At 37.4% G+C, this 24,979-nt stretch overlaps 1 protein-coding gene across 7 annotated transcripts in view; it reads left to right on the forward strand.

Moving 5' to 3' along the window:
• CACNB2 (calcium voltage-gated channel auxiliary subunit beta 2) overlaps nucleotides 1-24,979 on the forward strand; it is a 347,729-nt gene that overhangs the window by 101,800 nt on the left and 220,950 nt on the right. The window contains exon 1 of one of the 7 annotated variants that reach the window (XM_006190047.3): nucleotides 15,720-15,948. The exons of the other annotated variants lie outside the window; for them this stretch is intronic. Within the exon in view, the coding sequence (XP_006190109.1) occupies nucleotides 15,901-15,948 (48 nt within the window). The 5' untranslated portion in view covers nucleotides 15,720-15,900. Of the gene's footprint in view, nucleotides 1-15,719; nucleotides 15,949-24,979 lie in introns of those variants that run through there. 7 annotated transcript variants of the gene reach the window in all.

The raw sequence follows: 24,979 nt of genomic DNA on the forward strand, positions 1-24,979 counted from the left end.
TACTTGAGCTATACCCTCCACCTCCCTCTGTCTCTGAACTGAACTTAACTTTGATCAGACTTTTGACCTAGCCCCTCCATGGGCTCCAATCTCTCATCGTCATCGGGAGCCTCCACCTGACCAGCTCTAATGATGGGTTCTCAGTCTGCATCTCACTCGACCTCGCCTTGGCATTGGACAAAGCCAGTCACTTCCTCTTCTTACAGAACACCACACTCTCCCAGGTTTCTCCCTCCCTCACCGCTTACTCTTTTACTGGATCCTCCTTTTCTTCTGTCTCTAACTGGTGAAATGCCCCCAGAATCAGTTTCTAGACCTCTTCTCTGTCCATATTTCTCCAGGGAATTTCGCTAAAGGTCATGGTTGTAAAGGCCATCTATATGCTGACTTTCAAGTTTATGTTTCAACCCAAATCTCTTTTCTGGACTCTGGAATGAATACTAGATTGTCTACTTGACATCTTCACATTGGTATATTATAGGTCTCTCAAAATTAATCCCCCCTGCTCCGGAAAACTATTTTTTGTTTCCTCCAAGTCGGCTCCAACCTAAGTGTTCCTCTTTTCAGTCAATGGAACTATGATCCACAGAGTTGTTCAGCCCTCAGTTGCCCCTTTCCCAAATTGGGCTCATTATTGGCCCTTTTGTTTCTTTCCAACACAACATCCATCTATAGGTCCATTCTGTCACTTTACCTTTAAGATGTATCCAGAATCCGACCACTTCTCAATATTTTCTCCCACTAAGGCTTTAGACCCAGCCCCTGTCTCTCACCTGAACTATTGGCAATGGTCTCACAAATGATCTGTTTCTGTCTCTACCTTAGCCTCTTGCTTCTTCATTCAGCAGGCAGAATGCCACTTGTCAGATGTAAATCAAATCATGTGTTCTTTGCAAAGCCCTCCAATGGCTTCTCTTCACAATTAGAATAAAATCCAATCCTTACATTGACTTGAAGTTGCTAAATGATCAAGCCCCTAGTCACTCACAACTTCAGCCCCAGACACCTTCTTGCTTCCCCTCCCAGGGCTCTTGCCTGGATTTTTGTTCCCTGAGATGGTCACTTGGTACCCTCCCTCCCTCTATCTTGCTCAAAGCTCATCTTTCTAAAAGGCTTTCCCTGACCAACTTACGTAAAATAGAAATTTACCCCCTCCCTCTCTGTCATTCTTTAACCCACACCTCACACAATGCAGGAAAAAATGCATGGTGACACTTTTTAATATATGTTTCCATTCCCATTGTCTCCCTGGTTCCATGAAAGTAGAGATTTTGAGTTGTTCACTGGTGGATCTTCACTGTCTGGAATGTGGCCTGAAGGTACTCAAGAGATATTTGTTGAGTGAATGGAAACTCTAACAAATTATTATTTGCCCAGCAAATAATTGGAGACAGCAGTTAAGTCTTAACTGAGGCTGGTAACCCCAATTAATTTTGCCTTTCCCCAAGGCCTTATTCTTCAACATCACCATTGCATTTCTTCCCTAATCTCACACCAAGTTTTTAATATGTTTTTTTGCTTAAGTTAGGAAGCTCAGCATTAGACAAGTGTCTGACTGGTTGTCTTAATGGATTTAATTTTTTCTGTGTTTTTTATGGAACTGTCAAACTTTTAATTTTTTTTTAATTCTCATTACTAATTCATTTCTGCCTACTCTCTTTATTTTAATATAAACACTATCTTTCCTCTCTTTTTTGCATTTATTTTCTCTAAAGGGATTTTTTTTTCTCACTAAATTTGTTTTGTATATTATTCTTGGTGCTTAGACTTTGGCCTGGTGTTTTCATTCATTCATTCATTTATTTAACCAAAAAACCAGTATTGAATGGCTGTTATGTACGAACAGTATAAGTTGAAAAGGACCCAACAATAGTGAAAATGTAACTTGGTTTTTAGACTTGGGCCCAGCAGAAAACAGAAAGTTTGGCAATCTGAGAGACTATTTCCATGAAATTCTCAAAAATGTCTTAACAGAGTCTACCCAAAATTTGGCTCTAAATGATTTTTTTTAACTTTGGTTCTAAATGGAAAAAGTTGGATATTTGTGAAACTATCTAAAGTCTTACTTAAGTGAATATATAGAAATATTGGCTACCCTCTTGGCCAATTATCACCTCATCTTGGCTAACATACACAGGAGGTACCCAGTAAACTTCTTGAATTGAATGGGGCCCACCAACGCAACCCTTTCATTGTCTAACATAATTAAATTAATCTGGACACACCCAGTTTCATATAGGATAGAAAGTATACTACATGGTTTCCTTTGAGAATAAGATGAACTAAAAAAAGCACATTAAAACTATATAAAACATGAAATGAACCCAAGGTGATACTAATGCCTAATATAGTAGTCCATTTTTTAGAGCAATTATGAAATGATTTTGGACATTTATTCTAATATAGACTATTCAGTAATTTTTTCATTGAGTTATAGTCAATTTACAATGTTGTGTCAACTTCTGGTGTACAGCACAATGCTTCAGTCATACATGAATATACATATATTCATTTTCATATTCTTTTTCACCATGAGCTACTACAAGATATTGAATATATTTCCCTGTGCTGTACAGTATAAACTTGTTTATCTGTTTCATATACACCACTCAGTATCTGCAAATCTCGGACTCCCAGTTTATCCCTTCCCACCCTTCTCCCCCCTGGGAACCACAAGCCTGTATTCTATGTCTGTGAGTCTGTTTCTGTTTTGTATATAACTTCATTTTGTTCAGTAATTTTTGATCTGACTCCATTTCTCCTAAAATGCGTACAGACAGTTTGCTGTCCCCTTTTCAGCTTCTGCTTATGTCTAATCCTCCAAAAACAGTCTTAAAGAAATGTGAAAATTGGCCAATTTACTGATAAAGCCACAAGGCAATTACTGTTTGACTGTCTTAACACCCCTTTTTTGAATTAATCCTTCAGACCAGCCTGCCCACCCTTGGTTTTATCTGACTATTTTTGAAGTTGTCCATTCAAATGTGGAGAGCACTTCAACAAGCAATGACTATGGGAGAAAGTTTTTTACTTTTGGACAGACTAAAGATTTAAGATTAAAGATGTCCAGATGGTTGTGACCATTGAAGAACTATACCACTGTTGAGTGCAGAACTAAAACCAAGACAGGTTGATTTTAAACCAGACAGCATCCGTCTTTGGCTTCCTTTGTCTGCATTTCCCCATCTCTACTGCCTTAAGCCCTCATCCTTAGACCCAACATCATGCAGGCTTCAGCTTCAATGCCCTCCCAGGTCTGTTCTTATTCCCCAAATGTCCATTCAACTGAAGCTACCTACCTCCTCCTCTTCCCATTTCTGTAATGTCTTCATGATTATTAGGTGTTTGGAAGAAAAGCCATTTGTTTTAACTACAACTGTCACCCTAGGTGGTGTGGCCTTTCCTTCAGTTTTCTTATCTTTCATTGTATTTCCAGATTGATTATTGGATCTGTGTTGAACTAGCCACTTAAAATCAGTCTTAAGTCATGGTCATCTAATTTTTATCAAAAGCTCGTCAATGAGAAGCAATATTCACTGGTATTGTTTGAAGGACACAGAGTCCATTACTGTCTGGAAGCCCAATGTTTGGGAGCTTGACAGATTTCAGTTCAAATTTCTGCACAAATGGAAAAGCCAAAAAAGCAGGTGTAGTAGTACTGATTTCAGACAAAATAGACTTTAAAACAAAGGCCATAAAGAAAGATAAAAAAGGGCATTTTATAATAATTAAAGGAGCAATACAAGATGAGGATATTATACTCGTTAATATATCTGCACCCAATATAGGAGGACCTACGTACATAAAACAATTACTAACAGAGGTAAAGGGGGATACTGATGGGAATACAATCATTGTCAGAGATTTTAACACTGCATTAACATCACTAGACAGATCTACCAGACAGAAAATAAGTAAGGCAATAGAGAAATTAAATAATACAGAAAAATTAGATTTGATGTATATTTTCAGAGCATTACACCTGCCAAAAAATAGGGTATACATTCTTTTCAAGTGCACATGGAACATTTTCTAGGGTTGATCATGTACTTGGGCACAAAAGAAGCCTCAACAATTTTAAGAAGATAGAAATTATCTCAAGCAGCTTTACTGACCACAATGCCATGAAACAAGAAATCAACTACAGGGAAACAAAGGAGAAAAAAAGGAAAGCATGGAGATTGAACAACATGCTATTAAAAAACCAATGTGTCAATGATGAAATCAAAGTTGAAATTAAAAAATACCTTGAGACAAATGAAAATGAAAACACAACCACATAAAATTTATGGGATGCAGCAAAGGCAGTTCTAAGAGGGAAGTTTATAGTGATACAGGCCTCCCTCAAAAAAGAAGAACAATCTCAAATAAACAATCTAACCCACCATCTAAAAGAATTAGAAAGGAAGAGAAAGAAAAAAAGAGAAACAAGGATGGTTCAACATACGCAAATTAATCAATGTAATACATCACATCAACAAGAGAAAGAACAAAAACCACATGATCATCTCAATAGATTTAGAAAAAGCATTTGATGAAATTCAACACCATTTATGATAAAAACGCTCACCAAAGTGGGTATAGAGGGAACATATTTCAACATAATAAAAGCTATAAATGAAAAACCTACAGCCAGCATAGTACTTAACAGTGAAAAACTCAAAAGCTTCCCACTAAAATCTGGAACAAGACAAGGCTGCCCACTATCACCACTCCTATTCAACATAGTCTTGGAAGTCCTATCCACAGCAATCAGGCAAGAGAGAGACATAAAAGGGATCCAAATTGGAAAAGAAGAGGTAAAAGTGTCACTATATGCCGATGACATGTTACTATACATAGAAAACCCTAAAAGGTCCACACAAAAACTACTAGAGTTGATCAAAGAATTCAGCAAGGTAGCAGGTTACAAGATTAATGTTCAAAAATCAGTTGAATTTCTTTACACTAACGATGAATCAACAGAAAAAGAGAGTAAAGAAACAATCCCCTTTAAAATAGCACCCAAAGTAATAAAATACCTAGGAATAAATCTAACCAAGGAGGTGAAAGAACTATACACAGAAAACTATAAACCATTGATGAAGAAAATTAAAGAAGACTTTAAAAAATGGAAAGATATCCCATGGTCCTGGATTGGAAGAATATTGTTAAAATGGTCACACTATCCAAGGCAATCTACAGATTTAATGCAATCCCTATCAAATTACCCAGGACATATTTCACAGAACTAGAAAAACTCAAAATAAAATTTATATGAAACCACAAAAGACCTAGAATTGCCAAAGCATTACTGAAGAAAAAGAAAGAGGCTGGAGGAATAACTCTCCCAGACTTCAGACAATACTATAGAGCTACAGTCATCAAGACAGCATGGTATTGGTACCAAAACAGACATATAGACCAATGGAACAGAATAGAGAGCCCAGAAATGAATCCACAAATTTTTGGTCAACTAATCTTCGACAAAGAAGGCAAGAATATACAAGGGAATAAAGATAGTCTCTTCAGCAAATGGTGTTGGGAAACTGGACAGCAGCATGTCTATCAATGAAGCTAGAACACTCCCTTACACCATACACAAAAATCAACTCAAAATGGATCAAAGACTTAAACATAAGACAAGATACAATAAACCTCCCTGAAGAAAATATAGGCAAAACATTATCTGACATACATCTCAAAAATGTTCTCCTAGAACAGTCTACCCAAGCAATAGAAATAAAAGCAAGAATAGACAAATGGGACCTAATTAAACTTACAAGCTTCTGCACAGCAAAGGAAACCATAAGCAAAACAAAATGACAACCTACGGAATGGGAGAAAATTTTTGCAAGTGAAACCGACAAAGGCTTGATCTCCAGAATATATAAGCAGCCCATATGACTTAATAAGAAAAAAACAAACAACCCAATCCAAAAATGGGCAAAAGACCTAAACAAGCAATTCTCCAAGGAAGAAATGATCAATAGGCACATGAAAAAATGCTCAATATCACCAACTATCAGAGAAATGCAAATCAAAACTACAATGAGGTATCACCTCACACCAGTCAGAATGGCCGTCATTCAAAAATCCACAAATGACAAATGCTGGAGAGGCTGTGGAGAAAGGGGAACCCTCCTACACTGCTGGTGGGAATGCAGTTTGGTGCAGCCACTATGGAAAACAGTGTGGAGATTCCTCAAAAGACTAGGAATAGACTTACCATATGACCCAGGAATCCTGCTCCTGGGCATATATCCAGAAGGAACCCTACTGCAAAAAGACACCTGCACCCCAATGTTCATAGCAGCACTATTTACAATAGCCAAGACATGGAAACAGCCTGAATGTCCATCAACAGAAGACTGGATAAAGAAGATGTAGTATATTTATTCAATGGAATACTATTCAGCCATAAAAACTGACAACATAACGCCATTTGCAGCAACATGGATATTCCTGGAGAATGTCATTCTAAGTGAAGTAAGCCAGAAAGAGAAAGAAAAATACCATATGAGATGGCTCATATGTGGAATCTAAAACACAAAACAAAACATAATTACAAAACAGAAACAGACTCATAGACATAGAATACAAACTTTTGGTTGCCAAGTGGGCAGAGAGTGGGAAGGGACAGACTGGGATTTCAAAATGCAGAACAGGTAAACAAGATTATACTGTATAGCATGGGGAAAGATATACAAGATCTTATGGTAGCTCACAGAGAAAAAAATGTGACAATGAATATATGTATGTTCATGTATAACTGAAAAATTGTGCTCTACACTGGAACTTGATACAACATTGTAAAATGACTGTAACTCAAAAGAAAAAGTTAAAAAAAAAAATTCTGCTGCTTACGAGTTGTTTGGCTGGGTCCAAGCAGGTAAACTCTTAAGTCTGTCTCCTCATTAGTAACCCAGGGTTGACTAATAACAAGATCTTCTTCAGAGCTGATGTGAGGATTAAAGGAATAGTGCTTGCTCACTGTCTGCATCAGCAGACGTTAACTCTTTTGATTGTTGTTGTTATTTCTCATGGATCAAGCCACCTCTATACGGAGTTAGGTACCTTGTCTGGGTACCACTCTCCCCTAACTCCCCCTGGATTATTTTATTGAATGTTGCCGTGGTGTGAGCCTTGTAGTTTCCAGTGAAGATTAGCCTAAGAAGCAGTTCTTTAAAACTCACTGTGGCATTTACCGTAATGATGCCGTCAGGAGTGCTGTTCACGTTACACAATGTTCTTTTTTATGGGGCCCTCCAGGAGGATTCAGTGTCTGGTGTTAGTGCCAAGCAGAGTCGTTCTTCTGAGCATTTGGTTTATTTTAAGCTTACGGACAGTAAATTATATAACTGACCGAGTTTCCCTTTTTGAGTTGGCTGCTAGAAAGCTTACAGCCAAATGTACGGCTCATGTAGGAAGTATGTTGACTATTAGGGGCTGCATTTCCAGTCTCCATTTTGTGTCCCCAGCTTTATTGTACTGTTTTTTTCTTTTAATTCCTCCTTTTTCTTTCATGCAACTTAGATGTTATTTTTAAATTTATTCTTACAAATTGCCTTAAATTATTTCTGAACTAAGATGAGGAATAGATAGAAAAATAGACTATGAAAGAAAGCTTGAAATAATTTAACCTGTGTAAATAGCTTAGAGTTTGTATATCTAAAAGATGTTTCATTTTTACAAGAAGATATCTGTTACAGAAATGGAATTTTCCAATGGGTCAGATTTCAGATTTTGCATGAAAGAGAAAGGAAGTGCAGGATGGGAATGCTCTGCAGAAAGATCAGCATGATTGGGGAAACCAGTAGGAGAATCACTGAGCTCAGGGTAGATGAGCTGTTGTATGATTGGACTAGTTAATTAATGAATCTTTATTGTGTACTTCCCCAGAATCAGGTTATATAAAGAATTTTTACATTTCATGGAGAGTATAGGAAGACTGTGGACTCAGAAGCCAAACTCCTGGATAGAAATTCTAGTTCTGTGATTTCCTTGGTCAATTTACTTCTTTGTGCCTCAATTTTGTTGTTGTTGTTTATAAAATGGAGATAAAAGTAGTGCTTACCTTGTAGAGTTCTCAGGGGAATCAAAGGTTACTCTGTACCAAGTGTTTAGAACAGTGACTGGCACTTGGTAGGAGTCAATGCATATTAACTTCTCTTTGCCTTTGCCAGTGGAGCCCACGGATTTTCAAAAAGATGCCACTTGTCAATTTTGTAAATGAACTGCAGAGTCGGGTTAGTCAGAGAGTGGCAGGGCTGATACTGATGGCAATCTTTATGCCAAGAAAGGATTTTAGTAAAAATATATATTTGGTTTATACATATGTTACCAAATTCCCAAATCTATCCTGAGGTTGCATGGCGACTTCAGAGAAAATGTGTGTTTTTCTTTCTTGGTCTTTCCAAACAAACAGGAAAGCAATAGAGCTTCTGTGAAATATTTTATCAGGTTATCATCATAGATTTGTTCATGAAATGTTGCACCATGAATAATGTGTCTTGTCTTTTTTCACCGAAGGGTTAGTGTTTTCTTTCTTACATACGTGTTGTATTTCCTTAGAGCTAGGAATGAGTGAAAGGAACTGATCAAATGTATTTCCTGAAAAAAAGTGTCATTTGGAAAAATTGTACACACAAATGTTCTTGGCTGTCCTCTTCTCTTTATTCAATTCCTCTACCTCCCATAATAAAGAAGCTTTGTCTCGCCTATTCAGTGTTGAAAGAAAATAAAGTTCTACAGAAATTAAGCAGATCTACCAAGTAGAAGACTGGGGGCTGTAGGTTCAGGGAGAGAGAATCAGGAAGCTGAGGGCCTGGGAAGGGAGTTTTTGATGTTTCTGTTTGTGTTGGAAATTGAAGGCAGGCTTTAGGGTAGAAGAGAATCATGGAGGGAAGGAAAAGGATTTTTGAGAAATGTGGGTTGTAGGATTCTCTGTTGTGCTCTTTGAGGTACTCAGTGAAAGACTGGTGTTTGATACTCAATTACTTTTTGCTGTTGGATTGTACTTCTTTCAATATGACTGGGCTATAAGAGACCTGGGATTTATTAGGGTTACATAGTCTTCTCACAGTCTTGAATGGTACCATGTGTATTCTAACTCTGTAACACAAAATACATTTTAAACTTACTATTTAATTTCAGTACACATTTCATAATTATTATTCATTTTAAAAGTATGACTTCATCTCCCCCAATTACATTACATGTAGTTATTTTACTTACTTCTGCTCCTATCTATGTAATGGGTGGAATAAACAAATGAAGATGGTGGTTTTTGTAGATACTGACAGGCATATGCAGAATAGATAAACAAGGTTATACTGTAGAGCACAGGGAAATATATACAAGATCTTGTGGTAGCTCACAGCAAAAAACAAAATGTTAAAAAATAAAAAGAAGAAGATGGTGTTTTACGGGGAAGAAATGCTTCATTGTTGGTCTGAAAAACAACAAAAACAAGCAAAAAGAATAGTACATAAAAAGAGAACCTGGATACCTTGGTGAGAAATAAAAAGAGAGAAGGTTTTCAATCGGTAGAAGCTGGAATAAAAGACAGTGGTGCATTTTGTTGGCTAAAGGAGTAAAGTTCAGTGGAGATGCAGGACCCTACAGGAGACTGAACTTCACAATTGATGGCAGTATCCAGAATTGAAAGAATTTTGGAGCTTGTGTCTTTTCCTTTGGGTTTCTTTTCCTGTTTTCTGTACTTATCTATTTTTATTTCCTGAATATCTCATAGATTTCTCCACTCGCCTTACCTTCCACCTCCACCACCTTAAACAAGATACCATCATCTTTTACTTGGATAATCATAGAAGCTTCCTAGCTGGTTTCCCTGCTTCCTCTCTGGCCATCTCCCAATCTAGTTTCAGCTCTGCTCCCAGGGTGTGTTTCAAAGGATGTCATTTGGCTCATCCCTCTTGACTGTGCCAGTGGAATCCCATTGCTCTTGCTATATAGATAAAAATCCTCAGTGTGGTGGTCCTCCTGACAATCATCTGCCTTTCCATCCTCATTTTGTCCCCTCTTCCCCTCTTCCTTTGTCCTCCAGCTGTTTAAACACAGCATTCTCCCTTCTGTCACAAAGACCCTTGTAAATAATGTTCCTTCCATCGGGGATGGCTACTGTATTCCCTCTCCCTGCCTTATCCCCCTACATTAGGTTAACTCCTTCCCAGTGTTCAGACCTCAACTCAATAGCACTTCCTCAGGGATGCCTTTCCTACCTCCTGTGATTCTAAAAGATGTCTACTCACAACACATTTTCATAGTATTCTGTACTTTCAAAGACGTTACTGGTTTGTAATTATATGTTATTTGATTGTTGATTCAACTTGCCTTTTTCCCTCCCTGTAGTCAAGGACCATGGTTATTTCATTTGTCCATTTGTCACTGATCCCTAGCAGACCTGTACATGGTGAACAGGAGTCTAATGATACCATTGACTGAATGGATGAATATAGACACTTGGTCCTTTTTTGTTTTTGTTTTACTTTTTTTTTTTTTTTTTTTTGATGGAGGTGCTGGGGATTGAACCCAGGACCTTGTGCATGCTAAGCATGTGCTCTACCACTGAGCTATACCCACTGCCCTGTTTTTGTTTTCTTTTTTACTGAAATTGGTGAAGTTTTTGGTACCCTTAAGACCATTAGGCTCTGAATGGTTGCAGTTATAACAACGTATATCGAGGAAGATTCCAGCGAGTCCACAGACAGACTGGCATGTCTTTGAGAGGACAGGCACTTGTTTCCTGAAACCACAGCCACCAAAAGAGCCAGAAGCACTCAAGCAGCGTCCACTCTGACAAGAAAGCTTCAGTCCCTCTACAGGAAGCTTCTCTGGACATAGTTTCATACCTGATTATCAAAGGGTTTTCTTCTTACAAGAAGTACTTTATCCCTTGTAACTACCGAGTACCATAGAAAGTGAATAGTAAATAAACACGAATTCTCAGACTTTCTAAAGACTGCCCAGAAATAAATCTCTTGGGACTTTTAAAGTCCCTGGCAGTGACATCATTGGCATTGATCGACAATTATATTCACTGTGTTGTTTTTGTCATTCATTCTACCTCTCACTGTCACTTTTTAATATTTTACTTTTAATATATCTCGCCTTTTAACAATGTAGCAGATGTAACAGTCCATTAGGTTTGTGATTTGGCTACATGAACCAAACAGCTAGTTTTATTGACTTGATTTGATTTGATTATTTAGTAGATAGACGTTTGTTGTGGATAGCTACGGGAGTTCAATAACTTCAAATTTCTCACTAATACAGAGCAATTGACTACTTTTTACAGCTGAACAGCATGGAGGTTTTTTTCCCCCCTATTTCTTAATAAAACCACTGATATTTTTCACACTTAAAGGCTTTGAGAATTCTGTGTGTCCCACAAGATCAAGTCTAAGATATTCAAGGAACTTTCCAGTCCAGTCCCAGCCTGCTGCCTTGTGCCTCCACTTATTCCTCAGCCCCTTTTCCTGCTCCTGTTCCCCCACCTCCTCCACAATTTGATATTCTGTGAATGAAGCATTCATTCCAGAAACTCTTTGAGGTACTTTTAAAATACAGGTTTAGCTTCTATAACTGGGATCAAAGTCGAAGTGACTTAACACGATACAGGCAGGCTTCATTTCATGGTGCTTCTCAGATACCGCATCAGTTTTTACAAGTTGAAGGTTTGCGGCGACCCTGGGTTGGGCACATCTCTTGGTGCCATTTTCCTAAGAGCATTTGCTCCATGTCTCTGTATCACACTTTGGTAATTCTCACATTTTCTTCACTTTTTCATTATTATCATATTCATTATGGTGACCTGTGATCAGTGATTTTTGATGTTAATACTATGACTTGCTGAAGGCTCTGACGATGGTTAGAATTTTTAGAAATAAAGTATTTTTTAAATTAAGGTACATACATTGGGTGTTTTTTTAGACATAATGCTGTTACACACTTAATAGACTACAGTAGAGTATAAACATAACTTTTATTACACTGGAAAACCCCAAAACTCCTGTGACTCATTTTTCTGCAATATTGACTTTATTGCCATGATCTGGAAGTGAACCCTAAATATCTCTGAGGTTTGCATAGAAGTTGGGTTTTCTTTCATGTTAGAGTCTTGATGTAAGCAATGTAGGGCTGGTTTGGCAGCTCCACAGTCCTAGGGACATTGGTTTTTTCTGTCTTGTTGCTCTTTTCTCCTGAATGTGCAGCGTCCTTCCGTCTAGATGGCTGTCCCAGCTCCCAGCACTATGAACACCTCCATTCAAGCCAGCAAGAAAGGGAAAATGAGAAAGGGGCAGACACGTGACTAAGATGTTGGCACGTGTCAGTTCCACTCCTCTCCTGTGGAACAGAAGCTGGTCACATGGCTGTACCAAGTTGTGAGCGAGGCCGGGGTATTTCTCTGAGAAACCCTTAGCCCAACAGCCGCATGTCCATCTCTGTTACCCTATCTGAACTAAAGACTGGATAGTGAAGGGACTTTGAATCTTTGTCACTCCTACTGTGTATGTACTATGTATGTATGTAAGTCCTAGGTTTACAGAGATGAATGTGGACTGGATTTGGGGCAGAACCCAGTATAGCTTGAGTGATTTGGGGTTAATCCTTATTGTCTGAATGTATCATAAACATTGAATCTATATACATTCTTTACATTCTATAGAAACAGAATTTATTCTGCATTTATTCTGGGTTCTTTTTTGTGTGTGTATGTATAGTTTTATTGAAATATAGTCAGTTTACAATGTTATATCAATTTCTGGTGTACAGCACAAAGCTTCAGTCATACAGGAAAATACATATATTCATTTACATGTTCTTTTTCACCGTAAGTTACTACAAGATATTGAATATAGTTCCTTGTGCTATACAGTATAAACTTCTTGTTTATCTATTTTATATACATTAGTATCTGCAAATCTCAAACTCCCAATTTATCCTTTCCCACCATCTTTCCACCCTGGTAACCACAAGTTTGTTTTCTATGTCTGTGAGTCTGTCTCTGTTTTGTAAATAAGTCCGTCTTTTTTTTTTTCAGATTCCACATATAAGTTATATCATATGGTGTTTTTCTTTCCCTTTCTGGCATACTTCACTTAGAATGACAATCTCCAGGTCCATCCATGTTGCTGCAAATGGCGTTATTCTTTTTTATGGCTTAGTAGTGTTCCATTGTGTTCCAACTTCTTTATCTAGTCATCTATTGATGGACATTTAGGTTGTTTCCATGTCTTGGCTATTGTAAATAGTGCTGCTGTGAACATTGGGGTGCATGTATCTTTTTGAATTAAGGTTCCCTCTGGATATATGCCCAGAAGTGGAATTGTTGAATCATATGGTAAGTCTGTTTTTAGTCTTTTGAGACTCTTCATACTGTTTTCCATAATGGCTGCACCAAACTACATTCCCACCAGCAGTGTAGAAGGGTTCCCTTTTCTCCACACCCTCTCCAGCATTTATTGTTTGTGGACTTTTGAATGATGGCCATTCTGTATATAATCATCTGTGCTTTGTGTCTTCTGCCCCATTGCTTGGATTCTTTCTGCCCCCATTTTCCACTGAATACAATCTACCCACTCTGCAAAGAGTAGCCAAAGGGTTCCCACCTTGGCTGAGTCTTTAGGGTTCCTTCCAGGGACAGGTAGGTCTTGTGCCATGGTGTTCCCAGAGCACTCAAATGCCGTGTTCTCTTTCCTCTGTTTCATTATCAGTGCCTTGAGGCAGGCATGGATTGTGTTTTATTCATTTCCTACCTCCAGCACCTAGGACGATGCCACACAAATGGAAGGTGCTCAGTAAATGTTTGCCAAATCAGATTAGGGCCTGGCCTCCCTTCGTTGATTCTGGAAAGGCCACGTGAGTGGAATTTCTACTGAACTGGGGAGCTCTCACAATATGAGAGAGCTCATATTGTGTCTAATAATATCATAGTTGATAAAAAGTGAATCCCAAATCAAATTCAGAAGCATAGAAGAGATCATGTTCCCAATGCTTTCATCTTATTCTAACTTTGAGTTGATGTTTATTTTTTATTTTTATTCACTTACTCTAGTAAATATGTCCTGACTGAGGCTGATGAAACATCCTTAGGAAAAAGCTTGAATTTGAATGATATGGTCTCTTATATTACTTGCCATCTTTCTCACTAAAGTTGATTTCAAAAACCAAAGTGATAGCCTACCTACTAGAAGTCTATCTTGTATGGTCCAGAAAATGTTAAGGTTTTTTTCCAGGGCTTCCTTCAAAAGGCAATTTGCAATGTGACTCAGATGTTCTTCTACTTTATATGGAGGATTAATCTGTAGGATAAGGCCCTAGAATTTCCACAGATTATTTCAATGATATAAATTAGTGGATACTAGTAATACTATTGCTTATGGTTACTTATAGACAAAACACTTGACCACTTGGGGCCTCAGTTATTTTCTTAGTCAAATAAGAACAGCATGGAACTAAGGCAGGAGTTTTTTTCAGCTCTAATAGCCTCTTAGACTATGAATAATAGTAATAAGAATAATAATATAAAGTTGTTACTTTAAATTATAGGTTTTTCAGGAAGCATTGGTAAAGGGTTGAGAATTAATAGGTTTGCACTTTCCATGGACCTAGAGAGCATAATGGTGGGAGATCTTAATCTGTGACATGAAATCATTAAAATGTCTTCTGAAGCAGCAACAGTATATGGCGTGGTGGGGGTGTGGGGACAATCATAGCTGTGTCCTGCTGAAAGGCTGTATGAATCATGGCTTATTAGAATGGTTGATACTGTGTAAATGAATGGTTTTATCTCCAAATGCCTTAAACGTTCATCTCTTCAGGTGTGACATGCACAAGTCCTTTTAGAAACATTGTTGTGATCTGCTCAGTGTCTGCAAACTGTGTTGTTAGAAAAAGATGTAAATTGCAGCTTACAAGGAGTATTCATTTGTGAGATCTCATGCTTGGAAGGCAGACTTATTTAGGATCAAAATCATAGGTGATATATTCTCTAATTAATGAATTAGATCTGACTCAGCTCAGATTGGCTTGCCAGAGTTATGTTTATTTAATGTGCTTTACGTAGCAAATGATTATGTGGCAGTGAGAAAAAAAAAACACTCTGTGTAGCTGTAGTGGTTGAGTGAGTCAGGTCCTGAGGCCACTCCAGCCATCCTTTCTACAATTCATGTGAAACATGTACTGCAAGACAAAGCGTCTGACAATTGGGAGGGTGGTTCTGGAGTCCTCAGAATCCAGAGTGAATTAAAGTCTAGACTCTGTGATTTTTCAGGGTAAAGGGAGGCGGGAGAAAGCACAGATCAGATATGCCCGAAGTGGTCCAGAGGCAATACGGAAGCAAGGATGCTGTGGCTGGTCTGCGTGTGGTGAGGAAGCCAGTGAAGACAGAGCAGCAGCAGGAGCAGCTGCATTCTCAGGAGTAGTAAGAGAAACAGCATCAGAAGTCAGCCTCCTCTTGTAAAAAGCAGGAGACTGCAGGCTTGCAAAATGCCAGATTCTCTGATGTTTGAAAATCTCCCCAGTTGAGAATGGCTACCATCGAAACGTTGCCAAGACACTCTCATGATCCAGACAGTCACAACTGTGTGTTAGCCACAGTCATTTCAGGCAACTAAATGATACTCTGGGTAGATTTCAGGTCAATAGACAACTCCCCGAAGAAGAAGATCTCAAATTACCCAAAAAAGAAAAACAGGGGAAAAATAAAGTTTGGGCATGCCTGCAGGAACGGTGGTGTTTTTAGAGACTACATAGGAGGCAGAAGCTAAGTGTTGATTTGCCCATGCCTCTTACCTGGGAGTAGAAGGTGGGAAGAAATGGACAGTGGCTCTGATGAGAAGAGGAGGCACAGTGCAGCTCGGTGAAGCCACACGCTGACTGCGTTCTGCACGGCTCTTCATGCAGTGCTGTGGGCTGGTGCATCGGAGGCGAGCACGGGTGTCCTATGTAAGTTTCTCTTGCTGTAGAATTGCAGCGAGGGGCTGGAAATACGATTCGTGTCTGTCTGGTGCATATTGCCTCTTTCAGATGTTTTTAATTCCTGTGCTGAGGATCAGCTAGAGAAGCAATCATTTGGACAACGAGTTTTCGAGGCACCTGAGGTATATGAGATGCTGAGATTTTCCGGAGGTGGCTTTTTTCTTTCTTTCCTGCTGTATCTTTAGTGCCGTGTGACTTTGATAAGGTCGGAAATAACTTGCACTGGGATTGTTGGGGAAGTGCATTGTCTCAGAGGTCTGTATCAGTTCAAACCAGTTGATACTCTTTTTTGTGTAGTCCTCTTTAAATATTTGGTGGCATGAAAGAAAACATCTTTTTTTTTTTTTAGGGAGAAACTCCACCGAGTTTGTCAAATTAAAGATAGCCACAGAGGCTATCATTAAATCCTATTTTGAACAGCTTCAGAAAAATAGTAGGTGATCGTCATTTGATGGATGACACAGCTGTTGCAATAATAACAGCATTTATAGCAGCTTTATCATTCTGTGACGGTTTCACTGAAATAGCCCTTATTTCATGGACCTGCTGTGTTTTGCAAAATGGCTGTCTGAGTATTAAATTCTACAAGGCAGGCTTACACAAACACTGAAGTATCACTACTTAAGATGATTGGATGCTAATTGAAATCTGCTGTGCAGTATGCTAGCCGACAAGCGCAGAGGAAGCTGCCTTTATTTCATACTCCTTTTGCATGTGGCTACTTTATTTTGAGGGAGTGATGTGAAAGGGAACAAGAGGTTTATGCGGGCTAGACAAACTGCAGGGCTGAATTGCTTGACACTGATTTGCAATTCCTGGCTGCAAAGCAAATAGAAAATCTACAAAGAGCACTAATCAATACTTCAGGGTAGAGTGCAAAGAAATCTGTGACCTTGGGAAATTGGCCACTACAAGAGATATATGTGATGCTTCCAGGACAAACAAGGTCAAAATCTGATCGGATCTACATAATAAAGTTGGAGAGTCGGGGGTGGAGGAGGTGGAAAAGGGCTAACTATATTCCTAGCCAATCTTAAAGATAAAATTCAATTTTATTAAATAGATAAAAGCATCAAAAGCCCCTTTAACTGAAGGATTTTTGTAATGATTATCTATTCAGTGCCATTTGTCTTTTGAATGCAACAGTTGATAATTAAGGAACAAATGTAGTACTGAGGTAACCAGCAAAGATTTTTAAAGATGACATATACAGGAATTGGGTTTTTTTTCCCAGCAGGAAAATTAAGTGCTTCTTAATAGGATTTGGGAATAAGTATTAGCAAGTTTTTAAAGTATAAAATTATCCACATAAATAAAATCTTAAATTAAAAAATAGAAATAATTTGAAAATTTAAAATCCATGTTTTTAATAGATGCTGAAGATTGACAATTCCTTGGTTTTACATATTTCTGTTTATTCTTACATAATGAATTGGAAGAAATCTATTGTAACGTAGCCTACTGAATAGAGGAATTCTGAAATAAAGCCTCAGACAAAGCAGTCATTTTTACGCAACTTATTTTTGTCCTTTTTCCTGACATTGAACATGTAAACAAGTAGAAGAGACCCCCCCCCCAAACTGTATTTTCTGTAGTCTTGACAGAAAAGTTAGAAGATTTGGTTCACCTGCTAATTCTCAAACTTTTTTACCCTGTGTTTTGGTTAAGGAACCACAAAGCATATGGCACAAATATAGCTTGAAGATAAAAGAAATTCATATACCTTGGTCACTAGAAATAAATTTCCCTTTATTTTTAAAACACTGACCTCTTGGGATCTCTCACCTGTCACCCTCCCACCTGCAGCATTTTTCAGTCCCTTTTCCCTGGCAGTTTCATATATGGATTGTGGTTGTCTTTATAGGTAGTCAACCCAGTGCCGTAGCATGTTCAGTCTGAAACTGATTTATTTCCTCGGAGGAAAAGAACCCTCTATGTATGTATCTGGCAGTGGGAGCACTAATTTGCCTGCAAAGCAGACAACACATGGAGTCTGGAAGCTGCTTGTTGAATAAACAGGTGGACCACAGGGCAAAGGGCACCCAGGCCCCTGTGGAACACTAGTGATGGGGACCTTGTCCACGAACTGGACTGTCCTGGTGTCCTTTCCCCAATTTATTATCAATTTTATGCGAGGATGACTTAGATCATGCCAGTACTAAATTCCAACAAAAGCTTAGGAATTTAAATTGTGTACATCTATTTTGTGTAGCCAAATCAAATAAGAGTAGGCATTTTAAAATTAAACATTAAAAAAGTGTATACACATAAAAATACATATATTAAGTGCATAATTCCTAATTCAGTTGGTACAGTGTGTGTGTGTATGGGTGTCAATCCTCCACTAGTTCTTACACCTTTTTTTTTAGTATGACAGCTTTCTCAAGGATTCCTCCTCCTCTCACATCATCTCTCAGAAAGAACATGAAAGTTACGTGGGTTTTGAATAAAGTTATGTACATATGCCATAGTCCCTCATTTCTAGGTTTTTAACCTTCCACAGCCATCACCATTATCAGGCGCCTTCCCCTAACTTGTTTAGCGTTGCCTGCATATTCAAAAATCATCCCCTGAGCACCCTGTTGGCTGCAGCCCCTCTCATTGCCCATAAGACTTGATGCATAAGCCTCTCTTTTTGGCATTGTTGAGTTTGAAACTCAAGATCTAGTCTTCATTATTTCATTTGTGCCAAACAATCATTCCATTAAAACCCAGCATCATATCTCAGACATAATTCCTACTTGTATCTAAACTGTCATGCTATTTTTATTTTAGTAAATAACATGAAAATCTGTTAGCTGAATAAATACCATTTAAACTTAAGAGGGTATATAAGCCTGTTAAGTTTCTGTGTGCATCTCTGTGCAACACTCCTAAAATACGGACATTTGCATGCTTTGGAGAGCAGAGATTGATACTAATTCTTTTTGGGTAAATTCTTTATTGAAGTATAGCATGCATGCAAAAAAGTGCAGACATCCTCAATGTTGAGATGGATGAAAGCTTGCAGATTGGACAAGTTTGTGTAACCAACACTGAACTCAAGAAACCAAGCCATGTCTGAAGCCTTATCTTCCCTTCCACTCATCAGTCGGCTCCCCCCTCCTCCATGGTACCCCCTAATCTGGCTTCCAACATTAGTTTTTCCTGTTTTGGAATTTTATACAAATGGACTCATTCTGTATCTTTCCTTTTTTCTTCAGCTTATGTTGATCATCGTTATAGTTTGAGATTAATCCCTGGTTGCATGTAGTTGTGGCTGTATCCTGCTAATTCTCATGGCTGTATAGTATTCTATTATATGACTAGATCATCATTTAATTGTCCATACTGCCATTGCTGGGCATTTGAGTAGTTTCCAGTTTAGGGCTGTTGTAAGTATAGCTATTATAAATATTTGTGACATGTTATTTTCTGGATGTTTAGGTATGCATTTCTCTTAGATATAAATCTAGGAATGAAATTGCCAAGTCATGGGGCATATACATATATTCAGATTCAAAGTCAATACTGGTAAACAGCTTTCCAAAGTGATTCATTAGTTTACACCCTCCCCCGTGGTGGCTCACCAAAACTTGATGTTATTTTTTATATTTCACCCAGTCTGGTAATTATATACAGGTATTCCATGTATGGTTTTACTTGGCATTTCTCTGGTGACTAATGAAATCAAGCACCTTCTCTTGTATTTACTGGCTAGTTGGATGGCGTCTTTTGTGAAATGCTGGTCCAAGTCTCTTGCCTCTTTTACTCTTAGGTTCTCTGTCCTTTGAGGCCTTTTTTGTTCAAAAAAGAACTGACAAGGAAAAAAGGAATTGATGATGAGCACAATAAAATAATTAGAGACAAAACGGTCTATATAGATGTAATTAGAATGTGGAAGCAAGCTGACCTGGGTTTGATTCTTGATGTTTTTGTTTATTTACTGTATGACAGTGGAGAGTTCTTTTTTGTTTCTGAGTCTCAGCTTTCTTTTCTGTATACTCGGGAAAAGAGAGAAAGCTTGTTTTTTTTTTTGTTTTTGTTGTTTTTTTTTTTTTAGAGTTAAAATGAAATGTTGTTTGTCAGCCCCTAGCATACTGCCTGATCCACAGTTGTTTTACACACACTGATAGCCACAGTGAAATGAGATCATGAGATGGAGGGACTACACTAAGAGAGCAGGAGGAGTGGTAGGGAGGAAAATAGTAGATAATTGCTCTTTTTTTAATTGAAGTGACAGTTGATTTATAATATGATGTTAGTTTCAGGTGTACAACATAATGGCTCAATATTTTTGTAGATTATACTTCATTTAAAGTTATTATAAAATGTGGGCTATATTCCCTGTGCTGTACAGTGTATCCTTGTAGATTATTTATTTTATACATAATGGTTTGTACCCTTTCCCCTACTCCTTTACTTTACTCTTCATCCTCCCCTCCCTGGTAACCACTAGTTTGTTCTCTATATCTGTGAATCTGTTCCTGTATTGTTATATTCATTCATTTGTTTCATTTTTTTTAGAGTCCACAGGTAAATGATAATAATATACAGATTTGTCTTTCTCTGACTTATTTCACAAAGCACAATACCCTCCATTCATCCATGTTGTTGCAAATGGCAAAATTTCATTTCTGAGTAATAGTCCATTGAGTATATATCTGTATTTATATATAGATATATACCACATCTTCTTTTTCCATTCAGGCAGATAATTGCTCTTGACTGGCTTGGTTTCTGCCTCTTAGTTACTTAATACTCATAGTCTTGGAAAGTGAAGAATGATCTATTCTATATCAAAGCACAGTTTCCTTAGCATATGAATGCCTCTGAACTTTTAGAGCATCAAAGTATAGTGAGATCACCAAATGATGTTACTTTTTCATATATAGCCTAACTTCTCAGCAATTCAGCACTCTTGTTAAATTCTGGTTGTTCTGGTTACCTGATGCACATTCACATAGTCTTTCAGAGTTTACAGAATACTTTTAGGCCCATTGTTTCATTTGATGTTAAAGCAATCTTTAAGAGCACAAAAAACAAGGCAAGTGATGATAACACCATTTTATAGATGAGAAAACTTCAAATGAGAAAGTAGCTGTATCACCACAGGCCGCAGAATCTGATAGGTGCAAAGCTGAGATTCAAACAGAAATTTATTTTTATTCCATGTACCATGTTTTTTTGATCTTGTTTAGAATGAGTTTTAAGTTAAAATAATGGGATTATAATTAAATTTAATTAACACTAAATTTTTGTAGTGCTTTTGAGCATAAAACTCAATTATCATTGAACATGAGAAGTATTAAAGTACCAGTAATAGAGATTTCTGGTTAGAAGAATTGTAGGTAATATATTTTTTGAACTGTAGTTTTTTTCCCCTCACAATTCGTACTTTTTCCAAGCTACCATAATTGTCTTACTAGTGAAAATAAGTTTAAGCTACACGCTTATTGTTTATGTCCTGGAAAATATGTGTTTATAAATGTCTTTCTAAGAACATTTATCATAAATGTTTTTAAGGGATCAATTTTGTTCTTCAGCAGATAAGGGACTAAGATTCATAGTTATAGTAGTTTTAATACAGATATGCTTATATGCAGATGTATATTATACACATATTTATATATCATATACCTTAAATTACTTGGTGCTTTTCCAGCTATGTCTTAAATTGTCCTTAAATGGTGATGTTTGACTTTTAAGACTTGTGTCCTTTTTTTTAAGCATAGTTGATTTATAATGTTGTGTTAGTTTCAGGTGTACAGCTAAGTATATATATATATATACACACACTCTTTTTCAGATTCTTTTCCATTACTGGTTATTGCAGGATATTGAGTACAGTTCCCTATGCTATACAGTAGGTCCTTATTGTTTATCTATTTTATATATAGCAGTGTGTATCTGTTAATCCCAAACTCCTAATTTATCCCTCCCCCTGACCTTTCCCCTTTGGTAACCATAAGTTCATTTTCTGTGTCTGAGTCTGTTTCTGTTTTGTAAATAAATTAATTTTAATCATTTTTTTAGACTCCATATATGTCATATGAAATTTGATATTTATGGAATATAGGTTTTGATATCATATGAAATTTGTCTTTGTCTGACTTACTTCACTTAGTATGAAAATCTCTAGATCCATCCATGTTGGGGTAAATGGCATTATTTCATTCTCTTTTATGGCTGAGTAATATTCCCCCCCCCCAGACACACATATGTATATGTGTGTGTGTGTGTATATATATCTCTCTCACATCTTCTTTACCCATTCATCTGATGGACACTTAGGTTGCTTCCAAGTCTTGGTTATTGTAAATAGTGCTGCTATGAACATTGGTGTGCATGCATCTTTTTGAATTAGAGTGTTTGTCTTTTCTAGATACATGTCCAGGGGTGGGATTGCTGGATCACATGGTAACTCTATTTTTAGTTTCTTAAGGACTATTCTCCGTAGCAGCTGTACCAATTTGCATTCCCACCAACAATGTAGGAGGGTTGCTTTTTCTTCACACCCTCTCCAGTGTTTATAATTTGTAGACTTTTTGATGATGGTCATTCTGACCAGTGTGAGGTGATACCTCACTGTAGTTTTGATTTGCATTTCTAAGACCTGTGTCTTTAAAAATCAAATATATACATATTTTGCCAGGCCTACTCTTAAAGGCATTTTCTCAAGAGATTGTTGGCTTTTCAGATTTGGGGCTACATGTGTTTTTAATAGCTTTTAATTTTGGTCATATCAAAATCCTTAATTTGATCCTTCAAATTTGTCAAGTGCTATTGATCCTTAAAAAAACTTTTTAACGTGTGCTCATTTTTCCGTGAAGTGAAAACATCCTTAAGAAGATACATGCTTACATCAGAGCAGTAGGTCTCAACTTCAGAAATGATAACTATGAGTATTTAAAATAATTCATAATAAAAATGCTATTTGATGATTTAATTTTTTCAGAGCTTTAAATTTTGCTTTAATTATAAGCTTTAGTACATGAGGACATTTTATTAATAGAAAATGAGAAAAATGAGCAGGCCTATAAATGTTAAGGCGCACAGAGGGGGAAGATGAAATTAAGCTAGCAATTTGCAACCTTTGGGTGTGCATTGAAAATTAGCCAGTTGATGAATTTTCAGAGATGGAGGAGCCTCCAGTTGCTTTAAAGTCTTTTCAGCTCACCTCCACGTATCACTCACTGCTTTTCTTCCCACTGGAGAGGAAGATTTGTTTATTTGCTTATTTTTAGGAAAATAACATTTTAAAGTTTTTTTCAATTTTTTTGAGATATAATTAACACATAAAATTGTGAGATATTTAAAGTGTACATCATGATAATTTGATACATGTGTACATCATGAAAGGATTCCTCCTGTCTAGTTAATTAACACATCATCCATCTCCTCACATAGTTTTTTCTTCTTCTTTTTTTTTTTTTTTTTTTGGTGAGAACATTCAAGACCTTCTCTTTTGGGCAAATTTCAATTATACAATACAGTATTATCCACTCAGAGTCACCAGGTTATTCACTAGATCCTCAGACCTTATTCATCTTAGAGCTGAAAATTTGTACCCTTTTAACAATCTCTCCTTATTTCTTCCGATGCCCCCACCCTTGGCAACCACTTTACTATTCTCTGTCCCTATGAGTTTGACTTTTTTTTTTTAAGATTGCGTATGTAAGTCATACTATGCGGTATTTGTCTTTCTCTTTCTGACTTTTTTCACTTAGTGTAATCCCCTCAAGATCCAGCTATGCTGTCACAAATGGCAGGATTGCTTTCTTTCTCATGGCTGAATAATATTCCTGTATGTACCTGTATGTACCACATCTTATTTATGCAGTTATGTGTGCACATACACACACATATATACCCTGCATCTTTATCCGTTCATCGACTGATGGTCACTTAGGTTGTTTCCTGTCTTGCCTATTGTGAATAATGCTGCAATGAACATGGGGGTATGGAGGTGTAGTTTAATATGTGTATGGCAGATTGGAGCAGGGGCACAGGGTCTGCACATTGCAGACCTTTGGGCAAGTCCCTCCATCACTCTGTGCCTCAATTTCCCTTTCTGTTAAATGAAGAACAACAGTAGAATCATGGGTTGGCCGTAAACATCACACAGGTCAAACGATGAAAACACTGGGCATGTAGTGAGTACTCAATTAAGTGTGAACTATTTTGGTGACTGTTATCCCCACCTCCCTCTGCAGCTGAGCACCACTTCTCCTAGGTAAGAAAACTGCTGAGAAAGAGCCATAGCTTGGAAGGATGAGTTCACTGTTTTAAAGAAAGCTTCTGTAGAGTTTATTTAATTATGGAGAGCTGCGGAAGTCATCATCCACGAATTCATTTGCAAAGCAATTACTCAGCACCTGCTGTTTGTCCTGGGCTGTCCTGAGAGGTCAAAATACAGAGAGGAACTGAGCCCCTAACTTCCCCTGCAGGAAGGTCCAGCCTAATGCTGAAGACATGTAAGTTTATGGGAACATTAAAAATACCTGACCTAACTAGAATAGCCAATAATAGGGAAAAAAATAAATGACATATCCCCTATCCCAGGGAATAATACCAAAATGTCATTAAAGAGAAAAAGCTGGATCTGTATAGGCCAACGTAGAAGGATGTCTACATTCTGAAAATATGTTACATAAAAATTAAGTTGCAGGGCATTGTGTATAGTATAATCACTCACACTCTACATGTGTTTATGTCTGTATGGGCATTTGCATAAGAAGAGGCCTAGAAGGTTATCTCACTGTGTGGGCAGCTCACAGAAGTGGGCTCATCAACACAGGTGACATTTTACCTTTTACATCACTAGACTTTTTACAATAAGCATGGTTTATTTTTGTAATAAATATTGAATGTGACCAGTGCCTTTAAATTAATGTATCCCTTAACTTCTTCCAGAAAGGCTTATAAAACAAATTAATATATACAATGCCCATCCTTGCTCATTGGAAAACACTCAACTTGAAATGCATGGAGTAAAAATAATCCAGAAATTGAGCAA

This window comes from Camelus ferus, chromosome 35 (genome assembly GCF_009834535.1).
Source record: "Camelus ferus isolate YT-003-E chromosome 35, BCGSAC_Cfer_1.0, whole genome shotgun sequence".
In the NCBI taxonomy this organism is placed as follows: Eukaryota; Metazoa; Chordata; class Mammalia; order Artiodactyla; family Camelidae; genus Camelus; species Camelus ferus.